The sequence below is a fragment of the Xyrauchen texanus genome, chromosome 7 (assembly GCF_025860055.1).
Source record: "Xyrauchen texanus isolate HMW12.3.18 chromosome 7, RBS_HiC_50CHRs, whole genome shotgun sequence".
NCBI classification, from domain to species: domain Eukaryota; kingdom Metazoa; phylum Chordata; class Actinopteri; order Cypriniformes; family Catostomidae; genus Xyrauchen; species Xyrauchen texanus.
Window position 1 is genome coordinate 24,255,398 of NC_068282.1, and position 24,100 is coordinate 24,279,497.

General features: G+C 41.5%; 1 protein-coding gene and 1 long non-coding RNA gene across 3 annotated transcripts in view; one reads left to right on the forward strand and one right to left on the reverse strand.

Moving 5' to 3' along the window:
* Positions 1-645: 645 nt before the first annotated feature.
* On the forward strand, positions 646-17,307 carry LOC127646555 (uncharacterized). Its single transcript, XR_007970944.1, has 3 exons — positions 646-1,147; positions 16,811-16,992; positions 17,172-17,307. It is a non-coding gene; the product is annotated as an uncharacterized LOC127646555 (long non-coding RNA).
* LOC127646554 (protein WWC3-like) overlaps positions 3,489-24,100 on the reverse strand; it is an 82,405-nt gene continuing 61,793 nt past the window's right edge. The window contains exons 11-23 of one of the 2 annotated variants that reach the window (XM_052130309.1): positions 23,479-24,023; positions 23,262-23,382; positions 20,911-20,988; positions 20,735-20,821; positions 20,438-20,633; positions 19,573-19,749; positions 17,424-17,524; positions 17,149-17,296; positions 16,804-16,968; positions 16,210-16,302; positions 5,641-5,877; positions 5,193-5,320; positions 3,489-5,068 (exon numbers count right to left, since the gene is read on the reverse strand). In XM_052130309.1, coding sequence (XP_051986269.1) covers positions 5,002-5,068; positions 5,193-5,320; positions 5,641-5,877; positions 16,210-16,302; positions 16,804-16,968; positions 17,149-17,296; positions 17,424-17,524; positions 19,573-19,749; positions 20,438-20,633; positions 20,735-20,821; positions 20,911-20,988; positions 23,262-23,382; positions 23,479-24,023 — 2,143 coding nt within the window. In that variant the 3' untranslated portion in view covers positions 3,489-5,001. Of the gene's footprint in view, positions 5,069-5,192; positions 5,321-5,640; positions 5,878-16,209; positions 16,303-16,803; positions 16,969-17,148; positions 17,297-17,423; positions 17,525-19,572; positions 19,750-20,437; positions 20,634-20,734; positions 20,822-20,910; positions 20,992-23,261; positions 23,383-23,478; positions 24,024-24,100 lie in introns of both variants that reach the window. The other variant, XM_052130307.1, reaches the window with a different exon arrangement.

A 24,100-nucleotide genomic window follows, 5' to 3' on the forward strand; every position in this document is an offset into this window, starting at 1 on the left:
GGTATCTCCTGGGTTTAAAAGAACCATGACATGTGTATTTTTCTCCATCTGCCTTATCTCACCCTCCCTCAGATGAGCAGCCAGAGCTCTCATGAACAGCCAGACAAAAAAACCCACTATTCCTGGAATTTGCTCGTTGGTGAAATCAGTACCTGCATTGGAATGTTGGAGAAATGTCTACAATAAAATCCAATTGGATGTGTCCAAATTGGCACGTCTTCTGATGAATCAGTCTTATTATCATGTTTGGGTATTCAAAAGACCAAACACAATGATGGTAATGATCAACTTATAAGACAGGATCATCGTAATATCATAACATTATTTATATATATTGAAATAATGGTAGGTTGAATGCTGAGAATCCCATGTACAGAGCAGTAACGTTTTACACTAAGTCCATATAATTTAAAGGAATATTCCAGGATCAATACAAGTTAAGCTCAATCGACAGCATTTGTGGCATAATGTTGATTACCACAAAACAATATTTTCAACTCATTTTGTAATACTGGATATAACTTCAAACTGATAAGGCAAGGGAGTTTATCACACACTGTAAACCATAATGCTCAAAATAATTCATTGTTTTGAGTAGGGAAAAATATAATCATACAAATTAGTTTAAATAAATAAACCTTTATGAGTATTTCAAGCTTTCTCTTTCTTTTGAGTTCACAAAACACAAACATTTTAATTTAATTCATTTTAAGTAACCTGAACTGTTTTATTGTTTTGAGTTTAACAAACTTGTCTCTAAGGGGGCTTTCACACTTGGTTCGATTGCCTGTTCCGAACCCGAGTTCGATTGCTCCCCCCTGCCCCCGATGGACTGTGTTCGCATTATATATTTGTATCCGAACCGCGGTACGCTTGCGTCATCAAGCTGCAGCTGGTGCGTAATCGTGTTGCTTGATAACCGCGAAATGAAAAGGCGTCAAAATTCAATGAATAGACTTGCTCGGTTCACATTTGTTCTTCTTTTTTTTAACCTTTGGTTTTGTTTTCAACATTAAGATACAGAAACACAGTTGCGTCTGTCAAAAATACTGAAATCGTTCAAAAAACAGCGGGCTGTCCGCCGAAGGCAAGAAGAAATCATCTCTCTGCTTGCAGTGCGTGTGCGTCAATCCCGCTTTTCGTCAAGGTAAGTGTATACACACACGCACGCACGAAAGTAAACTCTTTCCGCTCATTTTGAAAGTGACGCGTGTGAGACTGACGACCACATTATACGTAATCAGTAGCGGTTCACTTCCGCGGTTTGGTTCGATTGCGTTCATATCAGCAGCGAACCGTACTGGAGTTCACATGAACCGTACCCCAGACCACCTTTTTAAGCGGACCCGAGTACGGTTCGCGGGTGCGCACCCGAGTTCGGAAGACAGCGTTCACATCATCCAAATGAACCGAACTCTGACGTCATTCGAACCGGGGTGCGCACCAAAAGTGCTAGTGTGAAAGCCCCCTAAGTTTTCAGGAACTTAAATTGAACTGAAACTGCACAGGGGATTTCTATTTCCCTGCATGTACTTGACAGGGATAGTAAATGTTCAAATAAAGTGTTAAATAATGTGTCTTTGTGCAAGATGAATGTAAAGGGGAATACTTATAAGTGTTTAATGTTTTGTTGTGTTATTTAGAAGCATTTCTGTGATGCTGGAGCTTTGGGCGTTCCATTATGGTGAATAGTGGAGCATGAGCTTAGGTTGAGGACAGGTAGTTAGGTACATTTTAAGATAAAAACATAGCATGTCCTATTAGCATGCAATCAGCATGTTAGCCTTCACTGTACTCTCTAATTAGAATCCCTCTACTTAAAGTATTTAAGTTACGCACATGTGGTAATTTTAAGTTCGGCCAAAGAGTTACATTTAAAGCTTAAAGCACCATTAAAAGATAGGTTACTCCATAATTCAAATTAAAAGCAAATAACATGCATGTGTAGTACAAAATCTTAAAGTTTATTAACTTAAAAAGCTGATGAAACTGATTGTATTTTGCTATCTTATTAGGGTTTACAGTGAACTAAAGCCATAATAACACATAATATGAATGTCTTGGGGCTATGCTTTTGAAATAAAGTGTATTATAATATGTATGAACTGGCTGCATTCACTTCCATTATGAGTGCCTTAGTTCAACCTCAATTTTTAAACGAATCCCACTGTGCTTTAAGTGATTTTGAGGGGCCTGGTACATAAGCACTCATCACTTTCCCTTGAATACTACCACATGTGTTCAGTGTGTATTTCATGTCAGATGCTCTTGCATTTAATTAGTCCCCTACTCCATCTCTCCTGTCAGTGGAGCGGTTGACACACTGCACGGATACACTGAGATTAATGGGAAGCTCAGCCTTTGGCACAGGCTAAAATACACAGTGGTATTTGCGTAGGCCTATCCCTTTCTGTCGATAAAGCCGTTTTATACAAAAATCCCCAGCTGATACCCTATTCATGACCCCAATTCAATATGCTGACATGTTGCCTCAACTGTTCAATAAATGTAAATAAGTAATGCATATTCATTTTATATTTTAAATTAATGTAGAGTCCTTTTGGTTCCTGTTATTTTCAAAATACATGATCAAATATGTCCCACCAAGGTTTATGGTTCAATAAAACCTTATTATGAAATATGGTTATTAGTTAATGCATTGGCATCACAAACTAACTAATGTTCGTGGCATCAAGTACATTAACTTTAACAATAATTTATTAAAGGGACAGTTCACCCAAAAATGAAAATTCTCCCAACTGAATACATGCAGATTTTTAGAAGAATATTTCAGCGTCTGTAGGTCCTCACAATGCAAGTGAATGGGTACCAACATCTTAAATGTCCAAAAATCTATATTAGGTTAAATCTATATTTTCAGAAGCAATATGATAGCTTTTACTATAAATTCACCTTCCTGTCCAGTAGGTGGCGATATGCATGAAGAATTACCAAAAACAAAAGAATATGAAAGTGAAAATGGAGATTGACAGTAAAAAAAACTAAAACTTAAATATTGTTCTGTTTCTCACCCACACGTATCACATCGCTTTTGAAGATCTAGATTTAACCAAAGGAGTCTTATGGATTACTTTTATGCTGCCTTTATGTGCTTTTTGGAGCTTCAAAGTTTAGGTACCAAATCACTTGCATTACAGAGCTTAAACTTTCTTCAAACTATCTCCTTTTATGTTAGATAGAAGAAAGGACATAAGGAACATGAGGGTTAGTAACTGATTATAGAATCTTTGGGTGAAATACCCCTTATCATGAATGTCTAAAACAAAACCATTTCTTGGGAAAATCTGTCAGACATCTAATAACTACCCAGAGTTATTTTCAGTTTTTCTATTCCAAAGATTTCTCAAATTTATTTCAGATTAAATGTTGTGCTTTCAGTGCTTTTGGGAGAAAGACACAAATCAGTTTGATAATCACCTTTCATTTAATTATTTATTTTTTTGAAAAGCCGCCAAAACTCTCCATGGATATTTCTTTAATAAGGGAGTTTTAGGCCCATGTGCAGCTTAAAAGACCATTACTGATTACAACAGCAATTCTGCTCTATTTATAAACAAGAACACAGTTCCCAATCTTTGTGTTTATAGTAGTTTTCCACCCCATTAATGTTCTATATCTGATGCATTTGAACTAATCCTGCTGTGCATTTATTTAAAACCACCAAAAGGCATGGAGAGCACTGGCGTGGACCAGAATAATCTTGTTGGAATAAATTTAACCCAAGCCCAAGTCATGGCACCACATTCATTATTATTATTTCATTACTATTTGATACAACAATGGAAAATGTATAATATTTCATGTGCAATTATTTATTCCAGAGGAGCCAGATCAAATATTGTAGTCCACAATGTGGTGCTTACTTGAAATACCATCAAATCTGAAGACATAATTTAGTTTGAGACGCCATCTTCTGGACAATTTAGAATACAAATCTAGAGAAAAACAGTCTAAAACATTTTTAGACTATAGACCAATTCCCAGATTAACTAGGAAGTTTGAGAATGAGTGATGCCAAAAACTGCAGACCACTGGTCTTATAAAACCAAAAACCTGGCACCATTTCAATGATAAAACTATTGTTTTGTTTTAGATGGTTAGGCATGTTCAACATGAGTAAATATTGGCCTGATCTCAAAAGATCATTTCTGAAAAACAGCTGCACTTTCACTGTTTAATGCTTGTAAATTCATAAGAGAGGTAACACTGCAGATGTTTTACAAACAGCATAAAAAAATCAAAACAGTGTTTCATATATTCATCTATATATTGAAAAGTACAAGTAATAATTAATATTAATAATTTTAATAGAATAACAGTTCAAGGGACAATGACAACTGCGATAAAAGTGGATAAAAAAAATGACATTTTAAGCAAATAACTTTAAAGAATCAGGTAACAGAAACAAAATCAGCCAAAATTTCCATTCTACTGTACGTCAAAGAACACTTACAGTAAGTGCTATTCGTTTTAAGATTTTATAAAATACATTAAAAAGAAGGGTGCATTTTTATTTCCTTCAAGGAAAAGTACTATAAAATAAGTTACAGTACAGTGAATTTGTCTAAACTGACTTTGTTCCCGTCTTCCAGCCTTAAGTAAGCATAGACATAGAAATATCAGAAGTACATCGTATAGGAGTAAAAAGGATGTTTTTCTTTTATAAAACAGCTATTTCCCTCTTTAAACAAGCAGGAAATTTGCCAAGATATCAATAATTATATAAAATATAGCTGTACGTGATCATTAGTACTACCACACACACACACACCCTCAAAATCACACGCACGACCATGCACGCTTTATTTGTACAGCTTTCTGTTGTTCAAAAGTTGCATATCAAATATATTTGAATCTTTGTGCTGAAATAACTACATTTATGTTCTAATTACTTCATAGGCATGAATACAAACATACAAACAAAACAAAACAAAAAAACAGACTGATTCTTCATATTTGATAGTGTGGCCTGAAGGGATCTCACACGTCGTCAGCTGGAAGAGGTGGGATGTTGAATCTTGGTCTGGTAAAGAAAGCCATCTTCTCTCTGTATGAGGTGCAGACCAAAAAAAGAGTTTTGATGATAATATCCAACCAGCTTTGGGGCTGACTGAGTCATTCCTACAGTTTGTGTTTTTGTTAGAATGTAAGATTTTTCATGGTGCACTCACTTGAACGTCTGCACAGGAAGGGGCTCTTTGTGACCCTGGCCCCTCATTTGCAGAACCTCCTTTGAAGCTTTCCGCAACCTCCTCTCGGCTGCCTCCTCTTGCCTTTGCTCCTGTCTACTCTGCTTTGACTGAGAGAAAGAGAGAAAAAGATTATGAATTATTAATCTTATTAGAAACAATCCTTTCGATGCACAACGTCTTAGAAGGGTTCTCTTGTCTCTGCCTCCACAATTTCAGATCTGTCATTATTTTAAAAGTATACTAAATTGAATCAAGTGACATCCTAGAGGGTGGGGCTATCTGGTGTAAGATAGAATTTAAATGATCGACAAATGTCCTGTTGATAGGGAGGAAAAAAGTTCTCATTAACAAGGAAGAGATACTTTAATTGGTTGTCACTTTATCAAGTCTGATTAGTACACGGTGTGTCTGTGTAAATGGGCAGTACCTGTCTCTGGGCCTCTCGGAGCAGATTTCGAAAACGCTCATCCCGTAAGGCCCAATGAGGGAGGTCTGCGGGGCCACGGGGGCCCTGCATGGGTTCCTCCAGCCGCAGTTTGAGCTCCCGCAGTGCCGCCAACTCCTCGCTCAGCTGCCTCTGTCGAGTACGGCATGCCTGGAGGTCCAGCTCCAGGTCCAGAGAGGTACGCGTGGGCTGCTCAGCCAGAGATAAGCGGTGAGACTGCTGCAGTCACAACCAGTACACAGACACATGCATAAGTGCACATCCAGAGCACAAGACACAGTATAAGTATTACATTATATACCTCACAATTCAGCAAAACCATTTCAACATCGAGAGTGCAACATGCTACGTTTTGGAATCACAACACTATAACCAAACCCAGATATTGATAGAATATTGTATTGCAAGATCTTTTCTGATTACCAACCATGTGCAATATGTCTAAGGGGCCGTTCACACAGGATGTGTTATTGCATTCAAAACAGCTAGTAAAGACAAAGTGATTTAAAAATGTGATGCTCATGGCAAGAAAGATAAAAAATGTGGCCAAATGTGTCGCAACAAAGTAAAGTAGTGCGTAAATTAATCCGTCTAGTGCACGTAGACATAGAAAACATTATTAGAAAACAGTGCAGATGTGAGAATGGTGTCTGTAATGTAATAAAGCATAATGTAACAGCTGCACATAATGTAATAAGTGAAATGTAATAAATGCCATTAATGCTATAATTTTCTCAAAATGTAATAAAATTCTGAGAAAATGTTTATTTCATGGAAAATGCATTACATTATGAACTCACTGTAGCAACTCATAATGTAATAACAGCACACAATGTATAAGTGAAACATTAATTAACATTAATAACTTTATGTACTCAAAATGTAATAATATCTATCTATCTATATATTTTTGCTAAATGTAATAGGCTATTACATTAAGAGAAATGTATGCTAATTAGGCTACATTGCAAACTCGAATCATTTTTGCTGCTTTGACATTTGCATTCTCAAGCTTTGACCCAGAAACACATTTTGAGCTTTATGCACTAAATTAAAAAAGTCTCAGCTTTCTGATTATATAATTAATACATTTCTAATCATTCTCTAGATTTATTCATTTAAATAGAAAATGTCATAAAAACATGTTTTTGATAATTCCAGACAATTTTTGTAGATTTGACAGAATTAGATTTATTCAAATATAGGCTACATTAAATAATTTATTAGACATGAATCAGGTAAGTAAAAATATAATGCAAATGTGTGTGTATATATATATATATATATATATATATATGTGTGTATATATATATATATATACATATGTATATATATATACATACATACACACACACACACACACACACACACACACACACACACACACTAATGCTGCACGATTAATCATATCGCAATCATGATGTCAGCCTGTGCGATTATATGACGGCAAATGCTGCGATTATATTAAATATATAAGTGCATGTGTGGATGTGACAGCCCATTCTCTCTGAGAGCTGTTTGCCCATTTTCTACACTGCTAACATAAAGATGACCAGTCAGTCACAGTTTAGGGAGTGGCACGTGTGGTCATGTCATGTGAGTTTCCAGTGTTCAGCGTGGAAATCAGGTGAAGATGGACGCCGAGCAGACCGACACTGAACTGGTGGTCAGAAAAAATAACAGAAACACCGATCACAGCTTACCGATATATCTTTATTTCATCAATAATTTAAGTTAATATAATACGGAAGCGTGACATGTAAATAAGCACAAACTCCAAAACTGCAATCGGAGCGGGAGTCGAGACGGGGATAGATTTAATGTTCTGCCGGCTGATGCGCACTCTTAACACGGAGACGCTCGTCTCTCAACCCAGCTGTCTGCAGCTCGAGTGTCTGATAGAAACACAGATCACAGCTTGGCGATATATCTTTATTTCATCCTTAATTAAAGTTAATATAATACGGGAGCGTGCCATGAAATAAACACAAACTCCAAAACTGTCATTCTCTGTGCGTTCACAGACCCAATATGAGCGGGAGTCGAGACCGGGAGATATAAATTTCCGCCGGGTGATGCGCACTCTAACACGGAGACGATCCTCTCTCAATCCCGCTGTCTGCAGCTCGCAACGTGTTGCATCATTGATGAAATCATCATAAGATCAATCTTATGTGAAAAATAACAACAACAACAATAAAATGTGTGTGTATACACACACACACACACACAAAACAACAACAACAGTTCTCTTACGAGAGGTTCTCTCGTATTGCGTAAGCTAGCTTACGCTACGGGAAAGATTAATCTTTTCTGAGATATTGAAGCCAAAAAATTATCCTTAATTTTGTATCCATTGTCAACGCAGTGCAGCAGCTGCATACCTTGAGCGGGCTAGCTAGCGAGCTCATTGGTTGCTCTGCGGCAACTGCTGCAGCCTATAGACGAACTTGAGTGAACTCGCGTCCAATGACGAAGCCCGCGCCGTCACTGTATCAAAGCCCGCCAGAATGGGCGTGGCTAGAGTGCATATAAGCGTAAGTTCAGTAGGCTGGAACCCTGATTTTCAACTATTCAGTGAAGCTCTTCGCATCTCTGAACTGCAGAAGCCGCGTCGCCGTTCGAGGGGCATCTAGCAAGCTTGGACAGCGCTCGAAGAAGCCGGCCGTCTTCGCCACCTTCAGCCATCCTGCGAGCTACGCCATCCGGCGACGTATCCTTTTTAGAGCAAGCTAGTTCCTCAGCGAACTTCACAAAAAAGAGCAACGAGCGTCTTTTTAAAGATGCCTCGCACCACCTGCGCCTCATGCCGCGCTCCTCTCAGCGCCGGAGACCGCCACCTCATCTGCGCTCTCTGCCTGGGACTGGAACATGCAGAGCTCGCCCTCGCTGACGGCGGATGCGACCTCTGCGAGGAGCTTCCGATGTGGACCCTGCGGGCTCGACTCGAAGCACTCAAAACCATAGTCGCTGCGCCGCCTTACGTTTCGCCGCACAGAAAGAAGCGCCGCTCCCAAAGGCTGCTGGAACGTGTGTTAGAAGCGACTACCTCGCCGGAGCCTCTCCCTCGAGCCTCGCTTTCACCCTCCCCGCCCTCCCGGGACGCTCAGTTGCCGCCGAGCGGCCGCACTGTTGCCATCTCAGATGATGAGGCGGAGGACAATGGCTGCTGTTCCATCATGGCTTCGGACAGCGAGGAGTGGTCAGGCTCCCAAGCCTCCTCCTCGGCCCAGGAATCCAGCAGGACCCGCGCCGGAGTCGAAGAAGAACTAACGCGCCTCCTCACACAGGCCGTCGACCGCCTCGGCTCGAGTGGTCACCGCCCTCTGAGCAGGCTCCCAACAGACTCGACGGCTGCTTTCTTCAGAGCCGTCGCCGCGCGGCACCCGCAGCCCGGGCCGCTCCCTTCCTGCCGGAACTCCACGCCGAGCTCTCTAAATCGTGGAACGTGCCTCTCTCGGCCAGGAACCGATCCCATGTCTCCACCTCTCTCGCTTCGGTGGACGGCGCCACCGAGAGGGGCTACTCTTCCATCCCCCCGGTCGAGGATTCGGTATCAGCACACCTTTGCCCGCCCTCCGCGAGATGGCGGTCTAAGCCAGTGCTCCCGTCTAAGGCCTGCAGAACTACTTCCGCCTGTGTTGGCCGCGCCTATGCCGCCGCCGGCCAAGCCGCATCTGCTCTGCATTCCATGGCCGTTTTACAGATCTTCCAAGCGGACCTTCTTCGAGAGTGGGATGAGAAAGGCAGGCACCCAGAGGCTGTTTCAGATCTAAGGAGCGTGACGGATCTCGCCCTTCGCGCCACCAAAGCTGCAGCTCAAGCCCTAGGGAAGTGCATGGCCGCGCTGACTGTGACCGAGAGACACCTATGGCTAACGCTAGCCGACATGGGAGAAGCTGAACGCTCCACGTTCCTCAACGCGCCGCTCTCTCCGTCCGGTCTCTTCGGTTCCGCGGTGAGTGGCATTGTTGACCGTTTCTCGGAAGTCCAGAAAGCCACCCAAGCCATGAATCTCTTCCTGCCTCGTCGCGCTAGCTCCTCTGCAGGCCGCCCACGTGACCAGCCTCCTGCACGAGCCTCTTCACAGCGCCCAGCTCAGCAAAGCCAGACTTCTCAGCGCCGACAGGGCGGCCGCCCTAGAACGCGCTCAGACAGCCGCCGCAGACCGCCGCCCCCGCGGGCCTCGGCCTAAGATTGCGCTGAAGCCTGAGCAACCAAAGTCCTCCTAGCTTTGTTGAGGAAACGACGGCTCAGTCCCGCCGCGGCCGGACCACCGTCAAAGCTTCGCCCCCTGTCAGTCCCCTTCTCTCAGGCTACTGCAGTGGTGGATTCAGCAGCAAACAAGCCGGTGATACTGCCCGCTTGCCTGCACTCAAATGCCGTTTTCACGGGACCCAAAGAAATCTTGTAAAAATCAAACATGCCTTATGTGTAGAAAATGTGCCCACAATCCAGTGTTCACCCCTACACACAAGCATTACACTTCCTGTGTCCCTATCAGAGCCCACTCACATAAAGCGGGCACAGCCAGCTCGAGTGTTAGTCAATAAACGCGCCCACGAATCCGTGCGCGCGCCCCTTCTCTGCCCGCTCTGTCACACGGCCAGCAAACACCTCTCTGTATGTAAGTCCCATGCCCGTGACTATGCTCGGGCATCACTTAACAGATGTGACTCTTTCCCCATTCACCTCAATCGGGTAGTCACTCACAGAACAGCCTGTCCCTGCTGTCTGCGAGCAGTCATGCATAAGCACAGTAATCGCCGGGCTTGGGCCACGGGCCGCCAGCCGATCAGAGTGACTCAGACCTGTATCTCAGCTCTGCAGCCCTGGGCAGTGGCCGAATGGTATCAGCGGGGAGTGACGATGGGAGCTGTATCTCGCCGAAAAGTCATCTCGACAGACGCGTCCAACACGGGTTGGGGCGCGGTCTGCGAGGGCTCTCCGGTTTTCGGCCTATGGTCAGTTCAGGAAAAGCTCCTTCACATAAATTGTCTGGAAATGATAGTGGTCGAGTACGCGCTCGTGCGCTTCTTCCCGGTCATTCAGGGTCACCACGTCCTGGTCCGTTCGGACAACAGATCTGTGGTATCCTATCTAAACCGTCAGGGCGGTGTCAGATCCAGGAACCTCTTCCATCTGACAAAACGCATACTGAGTTGGTCCCAGTGCCACCTGCGCTCGCTGAGGGCGACTCACGTGCCAGGCCACCTGAACGACGGCCCAGAAAGACTGTCCAGAGACAATATTTCCCCAGGGGAATGGCCCCTGCACGCTCAAACAGTCCAGAAGTTATGGAGCATATTCGGCAGAGCAGAGATAGACCTCTTTGCATCAGAAGAGCACTCTCACTGCCCAGTATTTTTCTCGAAAAGCGAGGACGCGCTGGCCCAGGACTGGCCCAACCGCCCGCTTTACGCCTTCCCTCCCATCTCGCTATTGCCACAGGTAATGCAGAGGATCAGGGAAACGCGTCACTTGGTGCTCCTCATAGCCCGGCTGGGAGAATCAGACATGGTTCCTGGAGCTTACGCAGCTGTCACTGACAGCCCGTGGCCCATTCCAGTGAGAGCAGATCTCCTCTCTCAAGCTCGCGGCACGATCTGGCATCCCCACCCAGAGCTGCTGGGCTGCACGTGTGGGTGATCAGCGGCTACCTGTCGCTTTGCCAGAAGGAGTAATAAACACTATCATACACGCTAGAGCCCCTTCCACGAGAAGACTCTATGCGTCCAAATGGTCTGTGTTTTCAAAATGGTGCACCGACAGAGACCTGGACCCACGGACATGTGGGGTGTCGTCGCTGCTCGTGTTTTTACAAGAGCTGCTGGATAAGGGCAGATCCCCATCCACGCTCAAAGTGTGCGTGGCGGCCGTCGCGGCGTTCGCTGAACCCTGCACGGCCAGTCACTGGGAAAAACGAGCTGGTCATCCGCTTCCTCAGGGGAGCTAGAAGGATGAACCCCCGCGCCCCCATCGGTTCCTATCTGGGATCTTTCCGTAGTTCTCGAAGCTATGAAAGCCCCCTTTCGAACCGCTTCAATCCGTGGATTTGAAATACCTTTCACTCAAAACCGTTTTCTAACTGCCCTGTCATCAGTTAAGCGTGTGGGAGACCTTCACGCGCTGTCTGTCAGCGCTGCGTGTCTTGAGTTTGGACCAAGTGACTCCAAGGTCATTTTAAAGCCTAGACACGGCTATGTCCCCAAGGTGATCGGTACTCCTTTCAGAGCACAAATAATTTCCCTATCGGCGCTGCCAGCATCCGATAGCGAACGCGACGCCAATCTCCTTTGCCCAGTCAGAGCACTGAGATTGTATACTGCGCGCTCCGCCTCTTTCAGACGCTCTGAGCAGCTTTTCGTTTCGTTCGGAGGGTTTCGCCGCCTCGAAACAGACACTGTCTAGATGGATAGTGGACGCTATTGCTGCCGCGTACGCGTCAAAAGACCTACCATGCCTGTTAGGCATTAGGGCTCACTCCACTAGAGGCATGGCCTCCTCGTGGGCATGGTCCAGCGGGATTTCCATTAACGACATATGTGTGGCAGCGGGCTGGGCTTCCCCCTCCACCTTTGTCAGATTTTACAATCTGGAAGTGCCTGCCCTGCAGGCAAAACTACTAGCGGTTTAATACGCTACAGCTCCCCTGGTGAGCTGCACTGACGGGACACATTCCACACAGACCGGCACCGCCTCTGTCTTTCCCTTCCCACTATGTGCTTATGTATTACACACACACTGGCCCGCACTCTTGCCGGCCAAATATTATTCCCCACTCACAAGGGCTCCCCGGGTCCCCCACCCCGGGGCTCATGCAGTGGATGCTTGGCGCGCGGCGTTGACAATGGGTTCCCGTAGCGTAAGCTAGCTTACGCAATATGAGAGAACCTCTCGTAAGAGAACGAATCGTTTACCTAACGTAACCTCGGTTCTCTCTAGATGAGGGAACGAGTATTGCGTAGCCGGCCGTGCTCGCGCCACAAGCGACTTTCGCTTCATTCAATGAAAACCAGGGTTCCAGCCTACGAACTTACGCTTATATGCACTCTAGCCACACCCATTCTGGTGGGCTTTGATACAGTGACGGCGCAGGCGCCTGTCATTGGACGCGAGTTCACTCAAGTTCGTCTATAGGCTACAGCAGTTGCTGCACTGCGTTGACAATGGATACAAAATTAAGGATAATTTTTTGGCTTCAATATCTCAGAAAAGATGAATCTTTCCCGTAGCGTAAGCTAGCTTACGCAATACTCGTTCCCTCATCTAGAGAGAACCGAGGTTACGTTAGTTAACCGATTCGTTTTAGTGGTTTGATTGAGTGAACCACACTTTTGTATCCAGTTTCCTTTTCAAAAGAGTTTATACAAAGTATGTTACATCCTGCTTAAATGTTGTAAAAATATTTTAATTTAAAAACAATGTGCATTTATAGTTTTTGTTGCTGCTAGTTTGTATGTTTGAGTTGAAAAATACACATTTCAGCATTATTAGTAATCTATTTGTGCATTTTCCTTGATAACCAAGCAAGATGACTCATGATACCATTTGTTTGTTATATCTTATTAACCTCAATAATCGCAACATGACGTTTTCCATAAATTGTGCAACCCTAACACACACACACACACACACACACACACACACACACACACACACACACACACACACACAATCAGTCAAAAGTTTTGAAACACTTGACTGAAATGTTTCTCATGATCTTAAAAATATTTTGATCTGAAGGCCTGTGCATAAATATTTGAAATTAGTTTTGTAGACAAAATTATAATTGTGCCACCATATTAATTTAATTATTAAACTAAAATGTAATAAAAAAACATTTTTGAAATTGATGACTTGGACCAAATAATAAAGAAAAGCAGCCAATAAGTGCCCAACATAGATGGGAACTCCTTCAATACTGTTTAAAAAACATCTCAGGGTGATACCGGTAGTGTGTGTGTACGTATAATATATACATATATATATATATACAGTGGGTACGGAAAGTATTCAGACCACCTTACATTTTTCACTCTTTGTTAAATTGCAGCCATTTGCTAAAATCATTTAAGTTCATTTTTTTTCCTCATTATTGTACACACAGCACCCCATATTGACAGAAAAACACAGAATTGTTGACATTTTTGCACATTTATTAAAAAAGAAAAACTGAAATATTACATGGTCCTAAGTATTCAGACCCTTTGCTGTGACACTCATATATTTAACTCAGGTGCTGTCCATTTCTTCTGATCATCCTTGAGATGGTTCTACACCTTCAACTGAGTCCAGCTGTGTTTGATTATACTGATTGGACTTGATTAGGAAAGCCACACACCTGTCTATATAAGACCTTACAGCTCACAGTGCATGTCAGAGCAAATGAGAATCATGAGGTCAAAGGAACTGCCTGAAGAGCTCAGAGACAGAATTGTGGCAAGGCCCACAGATCTGGCCAAGGTTACAAAAACATTTCTGCTGCCCTTAAGGTTCATAAGAGCACAGTGGCCTCCATAATCCTTAAATGGAAGACGTTTGGGACGACCAGAACCCTTCCTAGAGCTGGCCGTCCGGCCAAACTGAGCTATCGGGGGAGAAGAGCCTTGGTGAGAGAGGTAAAGAAGAACCCAAAGATCACTGTGGCTGAGGTCCAGAGATGCAGTCGGGAGATGGGAGAAAGTTTTAGTAAGTCAACCATCACTGCAGCCATCCACCAGTCGGGGCTTTATGGCAGAGTGGCCCGACGGAAGCCTCTCCTCAGTGCAAGACACATGAAAGAACACCTGAAGGACTCCAAGATGGTGATAAATAAGATTCTCTGGTCTGACGAGACCAAGATAGAACTTTTTGGCCTTAATTCTAAGCGGTATGTGTGGAGAAAACCAGGCACTGCTCATCACCTGTCCAATACAGTCTCAACAGTGAAGCATGGTGGTGGCAGCATCATGCTGTGGGGGTGTTTTTCAGCTGCAGGGACAGGACAACTGGTTGCAATCGAGGGAAAGATGAATGCGCCCAAGTACAGGGATATCCTGGACGAAAACCTTCTCCAGAGTGCTCTGGACCTCAGACTGGGCCGAAGGTTCACCTTCCAACAAGACAATGACCCTAAGCACACCGCTAAAATAACGAAGGAGTGGCTTCACAACAACTCCGTGACTGTTCTTGAATGGCCCAGCCAGAGCCCTGACTTAAACCCAATTGAGCATCTCTGGAGAGACTTGAAAATGGCTGTCCACCAACGTTTACCATCCAACCTGACAGAACTGGAGAGGATCTGCAAGGAGGAATGGCAGAGGATACCCAAATCCAGATGTGAAAAACTTGTTGCATCTTTCCCAAAAAGACTCATGGCTGTATTAGATCAAAAGGGTGCTTCTACTAAATACTGAACAAAGGGTCTGAATACTTAGGACCATGTGATATTTCAGTTTTTCTTTTTTAATAAATGTGCAAAAATGTCAACAATTCTGTGTTTTTCTGTCAATATGGGGTGCTGTGTGTACAATAATGAGGAAAAAAAATGAACTTAAATGATTTTAGCAAATGGCTGCAATATAACAAAGAGCGAAAAATTTAAGGGGGTCTGAATACTTTCCGTACCCACTGTATATGTATATATATATAAATCTGCATATCTTAATAATGCATATATAATTTTAGCGATGTTTCTCAATTGAGGTTATTTTTCATAGGCTTAACTTTCCTTAGGTAAACGCAACGTTAGGTGACATGTTGTTCACAAGCTGTTTTATTGACATCTTCTTGTGGTTGAAACACAGATTAGGCGACTACACTTGAGACAATACATTAAAGTAAGTTGTACTGTATCTTTCAACATGCCCTCCGATGTTCATTCATGTTTTATTTTGTGTTAAAATTTGTATAAAAGTGCAGAAAATGATCAGTCCACTCACGCTTGTTTGGCATACAGTACTGAATACAATACTCAAAAAAATTGTTTTTTGTTTTGACCATGTAGGCTATATTTTGTACACAATATTATTGTGTCACAATATGTCATTTCTCAGTATGTATACCATTAGTTGTCAAATGGAAAAACGTGTATTTGGCTCATGTATAAATACAAATGTAAATATATAACAAACTATTATTATTATAATTATTAGTGGTATACTGTATGTTAGTGTATATATATTAGTAGTAATGTACAGTGATAATAATAATAATAACAAAGGCATGAATATTTAAATCCTTTTTATTTTCATAAGTAGTTTAAGACTAGATTTAGATAAATAATTTACTATTATAAAGGATAACCAAAATGATACTATTATTTTGAAAAGTATTACAATATGACAAAATTATTACATTTCAAATTAAAATGTTTTTGGTGAGTTCATAATGTATTGCATTTCTTATATTGTAATAACCCTTTTGCAAAAAAACTATTACATTATGCGCTTTTACATAATGCAATAATTATTAAACATTTATTACATTTAACTTAGAGTATTATTAACTTATGCTTTATTAAGTTATAAGTTGATACGGTCCCTAATAGAGCAGCACTGGCATTCAAACCTGTTTATATCGCAGAGTTCTTCGCTCCAGAGTGTTTCTGATAAAGGGAGATTTCTTTGGTAGAGTAGAGCTATCACTGTCACTTCGGTACAACTGTGAAAGTCCAAAAAGGGAGGGCGAGAGAGACGGAGAGAGAAAAAGAGAGAAATAACAGCAGGTTAAACAATATATTCAGGAGCATATTTACTGACTTATCTGTTTGCTGAGGAACAATTTCAACACTCAATTGAGTGGCTATATCAGAAGTAGGATGTTATTGATTACCCAGGATTTAAATGGGACACACCCCAATATAAACCCAGAAGTGTAAATTCTACTGTGGAGCGGAGGGGGGCGGAGCCAGGTCGGAATATCGCCGCCCGGTCCCCAATCGGCCTGATGGGGCGCGCGAGGGATAAAGGTGGCAGGTGACGATGGTTAGAGAGAGAGAGAATTACGGGCATGTCTGTCATGTGTGTGTTCGTTTATGCTTTTGGTTTTGAGTTTCATTAAATATTATGATTTATGTTGACAAGCCGGTTCTCGCCGCCTCCTTGCCCATCCTTAACCGTGTTACCTCTACATAGTGTAAACTGTCTGTGTGTTTCTGCTTACCCTACAGACATACTGACTTCGAGCTCCAGGTGAGAAGGTCTGAGATCTCACTATTGTGCTGCTACGCATAAACGGCGAGCTGTGACCCCAGCGGCCCACCCTTTCTTTCGGCCACATCCTCATTGACTCTGGAAATACACCTTCTGTGTTGGTCGCTGCGTCCACCTCAAAAACACACAAACCATAAATGTAAGGAAACTATTTAGCTCACTGTTGAATATCGGTGGAGCAAATGTTTTTACTTCAACATTTTTAAAGAATTAAGTGAGTGTCATTTTTTTAATAATAATAAAATGTAAAAGAAGACCTTTTGCAGTCATTACAACTTAAAATCCTTTGCAATACCTTTATAATGGGATTTCTTTCAGTGGACTGCAGATAGCGCCTCCCAGAGGCCAAGCAGATGCCTTCAGCCCACAAACCCTCAGGACAGGGAGTGACAAACGCTGTACTGTTACTGCAGCCACTGTCCACTGACTCAGCCTGCCAACTCCTATATCACACAGCAGTTAGACCGGAGAAACATTTTGAAAGTATCATGTGAGCATGTACTCTAGCAGTCAAAGGTACAAGCTGAAAGTCTATTGGTTTATAGACAAAAAGAAAGTGAGTGTGTGGACCTCTTAGAAATGGCCTCTCCCTGCTCCTCCACCCTTTCCAGCTCCTCTTCACTCCTCTGTAACTCTTTCTTCCTCACCTCCAAACGAGTCACCACTGACATCTACACAAAAAATGGGCAGTAGACATAATTTTTTAATGATCTGATGCATTATATCAATAAGTATTATTAATACACTAGGTCAATCGATTGAAAACTGTAAATAAATGAATTACAGTACATGATATGCTGATTAATCAAATTAAAATAGCAAATAATCAGATATATCAATACTTTTAAGACATTACTTTATTCTGGGAGATGAGTAAAACATTAAATATACAATAAAAATGCTTTTTAATCCATTTATTTCCATATCAATGAACATAAGACTATCAATGATCTACAGTCCACTGAAATTCACATTGATCAGAGTTTACCAATTCAGGGTAGGCTTACTGTAGGGGCCATTCACACACAAGCAATCTTGCATTCTGTCTGCACTCTTAACACTTTTATTTTTTGACAATGTATACATGCTAATGAACAGAATATGTTTGGCTATTGCATCTTGCTCCATGAGTGTTTCGTTTTTAAGGTAACGCATCAAGTTAAAAGTAGTTAGTAAAAACTTTGTTTTACACTTTGTTTGGCATTTTAAACGCAAGATTGTTTCCAGGCATGTTCTCTGTCATAGCTTTGCATGTAGGTTCTACCTCAAGCATGAATTGCTTAGATAGCAGGAAAATATCTTATTCCAGAATGGTATACAGGTCAAAGGGCATTATTAAATGTTTAAATTTTTTATTGCATAATTTCTTTTCATAAATTGTACTTAATTAACATGTTATATTGACAGCCCTAATAACACAATGAAGGCCTATTCATACCAAATTTGTGAGGAATTTGCAAGACGAACTGCCAACAAAAGGTCTTTTCACAGCTAGACCGAAGCAAATAAAATGAAAAACAATTTCATCCCTGTACAGTAGGCAGCGCTGTTCTAAAAACATTTTTTTTTTTTTTTGGTGCATGGCTCGAAGCATTCAGCTGTCAATGCATGAAATTAATATAGTCAATGCAGTTATGTACCTAATTTTGCATAACTCTTTCATTATGTTCTTTCTATGTTTTTGATGCATTTAGAGGAATATAGAATCTGTGTTATTTTGAGGAAATATGAGGAAAGAGCGCTGCTGCATTCATCCCTTGTCTTATCTTTATATTTAATATAACATGAGGTACAGACATATAAATACATGTAATGTACATAGAGTAAAACAGGTATACCAGGTACATGTAGCATAAATTATGATGCACAACATTGAAAATAATATAAACGAAGACACAGCTTCATGGTCTTTTCTTTATTTAGTTATTGGATATTTGTATTGAATTCAGGGTTTCTTGTGCATAGTAAGATAAAGAGCACAGTTACAGGAATACTTTGTGTGATTTTTATCCTTGAAATAAAAGTAGTAGTGAGGCTCTGCAAAAACTTTTTCTACACTAGCAGTAAAGTTTAGCATTGTAACAAGTCTTTTTATGTGATATTTTATACTAACTCAGTCCAGACAAATTGCTGAACTTTTTTTAATGCCTGGATAATATAACAGGCACAGTAATATAATATTAAATAATGTACATTAAGACAAAACCCCAGGTATATTTTATAAAATATAAAAGGTATCAGCACATTACATAAATATTCTATAAAAGAAAGTGTTTACAGTTTCTATATTATTTTTTTATTGCATATTTGAGTTTTTGTACGTGAGACAAGTAAAAGAGCACAGCTCCAGTTTGCCAGTTGATTAGCATCACTAACAGGTTTGGATTTTGTAGCAGCAGTGCAAAATTACAAAAAGCTCTTATCACATTGGTCAATCAGTTTTCATCGCAATCCAAAAAAACAACAACAACAAAAAACAATTGGACTTCTCCAAGATTTGTCGTCCAAGCACCGAAAATTTGTCTTGGTGTGAATAGGCCTTAATGCTTGTAATGAGGCTTCTTTATTTAAAGATCAAATAGCTAAAATAATGGTATAAAGTAATAAAGTATTGGCAAGGGCAGTGAAAGTAATTACTAGTCATTTAAGAGAGAAAACTATTGGCAGGTAATCTCCATCAACGCCCGAGCCAGAAGAAAAGAAAGTGTTGTGTTCTCACCTCAACCCTGTCTTGCCCTTCCTCTTTCTCCTCCTCTTCATCCATGATGCGGCTGGGCTGACTGAGTCTGCTGTGCTCGGGCCTGTGGTTCTCTGTGCTGTGAATCTGCACTCTTTGCCACTGGAAGAGCATTTCTGTGCTGCCTGCGCAGTCCGCCAGCAAGACCTGAGTATATCCCTGAACCACAAGCAGCCATTGGTCAATTTAAAAAGATAATCTCACAGACACAAGACTGAACAGTATGAACACCATAACGAAGGCAGAAAACACATTTTAACACAAGTTTTCAATGTTTAATAAACAGGGGGGCAAATGTCCAAGACAACTAGTGAAAATGCTTCTATTATACATTCTTTTCCAATTTAATTCATATTTTTTTTATTACAAATTGTATTATTAACAGAATTTGAGTCATTTTAGTGAAGTTTACTGTAACTGCACAATTTAAAAAATTTTTATATTTCTTGTCTATGTAGAACTAATGTCCCCATTTTTCTTTAATGACAGCATGCATGTGACTCCACAAAGTTGTGCAAACTTGATGATTCATGTTTTCCCAGCATAATTTAAGAATGTTCCAAAGTGCATCTTGTGTGATTCAATGAAAGTAAGCAAATCTGACCTTTTGAACAAAGGAGTTACTGTAACACGGTCAATGTCACAAATTTGTTCAGTGGCAGATTTGATTAATGACCTAGAAATAGTTCAGAATCTTAAACATTTCTTCTTCACTACTTTGTTTTAGATAAAAAATGGGAATCCCTTATTTTATTTGGTCAAAGTCAAGACATTTGGACTTGACTATTTGTGATTCTGATCCAACATAACTAAGATATAAAGCATATGATGTGCCAAAGCGTCTTACCAGCAGCTCCTCCTGACCGAGGGGCCCTATGACACAGAGGTTTAGTTGTAAGGCATGGGCCCTGGGGCCTCCAGCACTCAGGGGGATTCGGAAGCCCTCATTAAAGCTGAGCAGGGATTGAGGCTCCTGGGCCTTGCAGCAGTAGTAAGTGCAGGGCCGACTGGAGTCCACTGGGAGAACATGAACCTTCACAAATCTGAGACAGACAATCAAATCAAAGCTCCAGACATTTCTGCAGGGCACATTACACATTTAGGGGGATAAATGTGTTTATGAATGTATGATGGGATAACTTACACTTTGCATCCATCTCTTACAGTGGGCTTGCTTAAATTTCTCATCTGAAGGACATGCAGCAGCAAAAACATTCCATTTGAATCATATCTGCAAAAGAGTAGTTCAAAACCAACAAATAAATGAAGGAATATTGTTACTATATAATTCATAATTAAGATGGTAAGTGTGGTGCTTACAGTAGGCCAAGCTGAATCTGAACTGGCTCTAAAGCTGTGACGTCTTGAGCAAAATTGACTTCCTCCGATTCCTCGGTCCTACTGAAAAGAGACATTTATAAATACAGTAACTACAACATTTGCAGCAAAATAATGACAGACTCTCTGTAATTGTAGCCACAAAACTGAAATTCTACAGAAAGTGGATCAGGATTTAGGTAAAAAGATAAAACAACACAATCTTCAAAACACATCCAAATTGTAAATGTATAGTAGCGGCTTGTGTCATGATATACAGGTGACCATTAGCAATGTTCAGAAATCAAAGAAAAGGCTCTATATTTTAGTGCCCGTGCTACACGCAACAACATTAGAATGCATCTTATCCAATTTTCATGGGCAGTACTGCTTGCTTGTGGCCGTTCTCGCACACTGTGGGGTTATTGTATGCTAAATAAAGTGGTGCAAATCGCAATTTGCTATTTTCCTGAGAAATGGGTCATTGCGCTAAGAAATCCAACAACCACATCTATTCTCTGTGCAAAGTCTAAACTCAGTTCGGCATTTGCAATTTGGGGGTTCAACCAGCAGAAAGAGCTATTGATCACTTCCAGGATCGATACAAACAAAACAAATCCTTACTAGCCAGGATTTGTTTGAATGTCAGTAAATCAATATGATTCATTATACTACTAACATTCTATATAATTTAACAGAGCCTACATTCAAGATCCTACATGTCAAGAAGAGCACTATATTTTCCATTTGTTTATAGGGAGCGCGTCACTGTAATAGAAATATTAGACTCATGTAGCTCTATAGAAGCTTCAAATGGCCAAGAACTGCCCATTTAAACAGCAAAAGCCATCTAACTGACATATTAAACGAATCGCAGTCAGTTTTGTTATTATGGGGTGTTTAGGGGCAGGGTTATCTGAGATGTATCATACAATAATAAAGATGACATGGGGGGAAAAATGGTTTATGTAATGGCACGCGAGTCTCTGCGAGAGATTGCACAGAAAACACATGGTAAAATAGCAGAAAATGTGTAGAACGTACAAGTATAGAACAGAAAACCTCATTATAGAGAATTTTTACAGACAAACCAAGCAAGCATAGCAGAAAATGCAATATTTGTAAAAGATTTGATGTCACTAGCAAACTTCAAGCATTTTTTGTGAATCAAATTCTGTGATTATTTCATCCTCAAAAGTGCTCATTTTATCAATGCGGAACGACCCGTGTGCATCTACTCGTGGAAGTTCCATCAAACCAGCCAATCAGATTTGCGTTGATCGAGAAAGCTTTTACAAGTTGTGTACTATGTGCATCAGACAGTTAAAGAACCGACAGTGGGTGGTCCGTGGGCATGCCGTCTGAGGCTGAGACTATAGAAATATGCATGACATTCAACATGGACCTAGTTAATGCGCAAAAGAACGTAAGACACAAATGGTTAATATTTTTATTCTTCTAATGCATTGCATACAGACCATTTACACTATCAAATTCTTATAAATGGGCTGTCTTCATTTAAATTAACCTTTCTTGACAGGGAATATAATATATATATATATATATAAAAAATAGGACACAGATGCAATAACTGGAGAAGAACCTACAAATTTTAATTTAAATTGCACTTGACCAAACCCCCTTATGATTTATTTTGCCAACCCCCTAATTCCAAAGACTTAATACAAAAATATCAAAACTTTGATACTGACTTTGTGTGTATGAGGTACTGCATAGCACTGCACTTAAGATGTAGCAGTTTAAAATAGGCCCCATAATATTTGTATAAACTGCCCACAGGACTATTGTGATTACCTTACAAAAAATGGATCTATCTAAAACATAATGCGCTTCCTCACTGGTTCCTGTCTACATAGGCAGCTGCCTTCTGTAGCAGCATAACAGCTGGCATGGAATCACACAAATGACTGATTTGAAACACTCTACATAGGCAGCAACTCCGCGTGCCACACAAATAGCACTCTGCACTGGCAGCGAATGGGAGACTCGACTCACCATTGATTTCAATACAGATGATGAGAGAGGAACGCTGAAATACTCTGAGCATAAATATACATAGCGCACACACACATTTTGGGGAAAATAGTCATATTAAGTTTTAATTGATACTTTTCAGCATTGATTGTCATAAAATTGCCTTGTCCCTGAAGGATATATGATCTGCCTTTGCATTTAGCCAAAGTGAGGTATCTTAAGAGGGAGCGTTACTATGTTTTGCGTCAGGAGCCCACCTATGTTGCCTTAAAATGATGCCAAGGGCAGCTTACTAGGTTTTGGAACAGAGCTATCATTTGTGTTTGGATGTATATCTTTAGCAAAGAATCTTTTCTAACCTTCTGCTCCAGGCTTCAAACACCCCACTGTCTGTTGCCAAAACATCTTCATTGATTCCTGCAGACACTCGTCTTGCCCTTCTGCTCGTTCTACTCGCACTCTTACAGCGCAGAGTCACTCCTATTATTAAGTCACATATACAAACACAATAGAACACACAGAGATGTAGTACTTTTGCAATGGAAACAGTCAAAATCTCCATGAGCCATTCATCACCTGTAGAGTTGTGTGTGCCCTGGAGCCCTCCATCTCGATGGCTCTTCCCCTCCAGTGCAGTGGCTGGGCCAACCATTTCCACTTCCCCAGGAAGTGTTGTCTGTTGTTGGGCTTGAGTCTGACTCCGCAGCCCATCCATCATCAACCCCCTGCTGGCCACCTCCATGTACTCCTCAGTCATCTGGGCCAGAGGGCAGTCTTGAGGGGCTGAGTAGTAGGGGGTATCCATGGGGGAACTGGGAGGTGAGAGAGAGGACAGCGAGGACCGAGAGGAGAGAGAGGTGAGAGACTGCGGTGTGTCGTGGGAGCGTTTCGGGCCAAAGGCTGAACTCTCCCTACAGGGTGTCTCCAAGGGGAGAAGGTATCTGAAAGAAGGATCTTGAACATCAGAGCTGCCCTCTGGACGGTCATACTGGGGTAGGCCGTAGATGTCAGTGAAGCTGACGGAGCTGAGAGAACCACGGCTGGAAGCTAAAGATCCACGACTGGAAGCTAAAGACCCACGGCTACTGCTGGATGACACTGTCAGATTACTGGCTGATAGGCTGCACAAATAGAAAGAGAGAAGATGGTACAGAAGTTTCAGTTTGGGATGATGTGGTTGGACATCCTCTTTTAGCGT